This window comes from Crocuta crocuta, unplaced genomic scaffold, assembly GCF_008692635.1.
Source record: "Crocuta crocuta isolate KB4526 unplaced genomic scaffold, BGI_CrCroc_1.0 scaffold1228, whole genome shotgun sequence".
Classification (NCBI taxonomy): domain Eukaryota; kingdom Metazoa; phylum Chordata; class Mammalia; order Carnivora; family Hyaenidae; genus Crocuta; species Crocuta crocuta.
Genome location: NW_027528888.1, coordinates 81,474 through 83,407, shown reverse-complemented (window position 1 = coordinate 83,407; position 1,934 = coordinate 81,474). Strand labels below are relative to the sequence as shown.

Genomic DNA, 1,934 nt, shown 5'->3' with positions numbered 1-1,934 from the left:
GGAAACAGTTTTAACTTTTGGTGATTATGAACATCAATTATTTTTGTAATGGTGCTAATGGGATGAGTTTAAAATTTGTGATTTCTTGGAGCACTGGAGTGGCTCAGTTGATTAAACACCTGACTTCAGGGGCGCCTGGGTGGTTTAGTCGGTTAAGCGTCCGACTTTCGCTTAGGTCATGATCTCGCGGTTTGCGGGTTCGAGCCCTGCGTTGGGCTCTGTGCTGACTGCCAGCTCAGAGCCTGGAGCCTGTTTCAGTCTGTGACTCCTTCTCTCTCTGACCCTCCCCTGCTCACGCTGTCTCTCTCTCTCTCTCCTAGAAATAAATAAAAATATAAAAAACAACAACAACAACAAAACACCTGACTTCAGCTCAAGTCATGATCTATGGTTTGTGGAGCCCTGCATGGGGTGCTGTGCTGACAGCTCAGAACCTGGAGCCTGCTTCAGATTCTGCCTTCCTTGCTCCTCTACCCTTCCCCCACTTATGCTTCTGTTTCTCTTTATCTCTAAAATAAACAAAAAGTAAATAAATAAAATATATGAATTCTTTTCTTTTCATTTTGCAGTTTAATTGGTTGGGGTCAAATAAGAAGAGGAGTAACCATCAAGCCAACAGTTGACGATGACTAACAATATCAGTTAAATAATATACATGGATGGAATTATAATTTCTGTTAACATCCTGGGATATAATCTCAAAGTGATACTGGTGAATATGTTCCACAGTTCATTACCTTGTTAGAAGATATAAGGTTATTTTCATCATCTTGTGATGAAGATTTAACTCTTAAATAATAGAGTTTACAAGAGATGTCAAAATTGTTACATTGATGGATTTATTAAAATAAAGTATTTTCTTCTTATTTTCTATGCTACTTTTTTAGTATTTCCAGGCGTGAAGGGATTTTGCAGCAGTCAAAATCTAAAGACTCAAAGTCTCCATGAAAATGAGCTCCCTTTTTGCCCCATATTTTATGTAGTCCTGTCTTTAAAATTTAGAATGAAAATTACTAGACTTCATTCTTTTAAAGTATGAGTGCTCATTTACAAATAAACCTTTTCTTTCTCTTACTCTGTTCCTAGATTGAAACACAGGAAGATCAAACCAGTTGTATTTAACTTCACTTTACTATTCACAAAACTCAAAACAGTGTTTCCCTATTGGCAAATAAAATTTTACCAAATAACCTAGATAAAGAACAAAGATACTTTTGCCATTATTTTTTGTTTTTTCTCAACCTTTAATTTGATACAATTAAAACATAGATTCTCATAGTATTTTTCTTGCCTATCAGATAGCAAGTATTTTTTCTTATTCCTTAAAATACTTAGTTATTAATAGTTGCTAGAATTGGCATATAATTTTAATCCATATTGAAATAAATCAGAGCTTACAGAAGATGCTGATATATGATGCCAAATTTTTACTAGCTCCAATATATTGAATAATCATGAATCCACTCATTAACTAACAAGTATTTAATAACAGTGTTTAAAAACTGATAACTTGTAATATATAGAGACGCAAGTCTCTTGAACTATCGGTTATACAAAATAAAAATTAAACAACATTAACATTTAGGCTGTTGAAGGTGTATTTATAAATGTATTTAAGAAGAAATACATTGTTTTATTCCGGAAATAATACATTCAATTCTAATTACAATTCCAGTAGCTTCATAGCACCACTGTGTTCTTTGCCAGATTTCATAGTAAGAACGCTTACAGTCTTACACTGAACTGTATTAGTGCACCCGGCTGGTAGATCATGCAACTCTTAATTTTAGGATGGTAAAATATATATTCTTAAATAATATATATATAGAGAGAGACAAGAGAATCCCAGGCAGGTTCCATACCATGAGCCCACGGGACTCATGAACCATATAGTGATCTAAGCTAAGATCACAAGTCAAACACTTAACTGAGAC

General features: G+C 34.2%; 1 protein-coding gene across 2 annotated transcripts in view; it reads left to right on the top strand.

Moving 5' to 3' along the window:
- LOC144225648 (eukaryotic translation initiation factor 2 subunit 3, X-linked-like) overlaps positions 1 to 829 on the top strand; it is a 27,717-nt gene extending 26,888 nt beyond the window's left edge. The window contains exon 12 of one of the 2 annotated variants that reach the window (XM_077756897.1): positions 570 to 829. In XM_077756897.1, coding sequence (XP_077613023.1) covers positions 570 to 633 — 64 coding nt within the window. In that variant the 3' untranslated portion in view covers positions 634 to 829. The other variant, XM_077756898.1, reaches the window with a different exon arrangement.
- Positions 830 to 1,934: the final 1,105 nt, after the last annotated feature.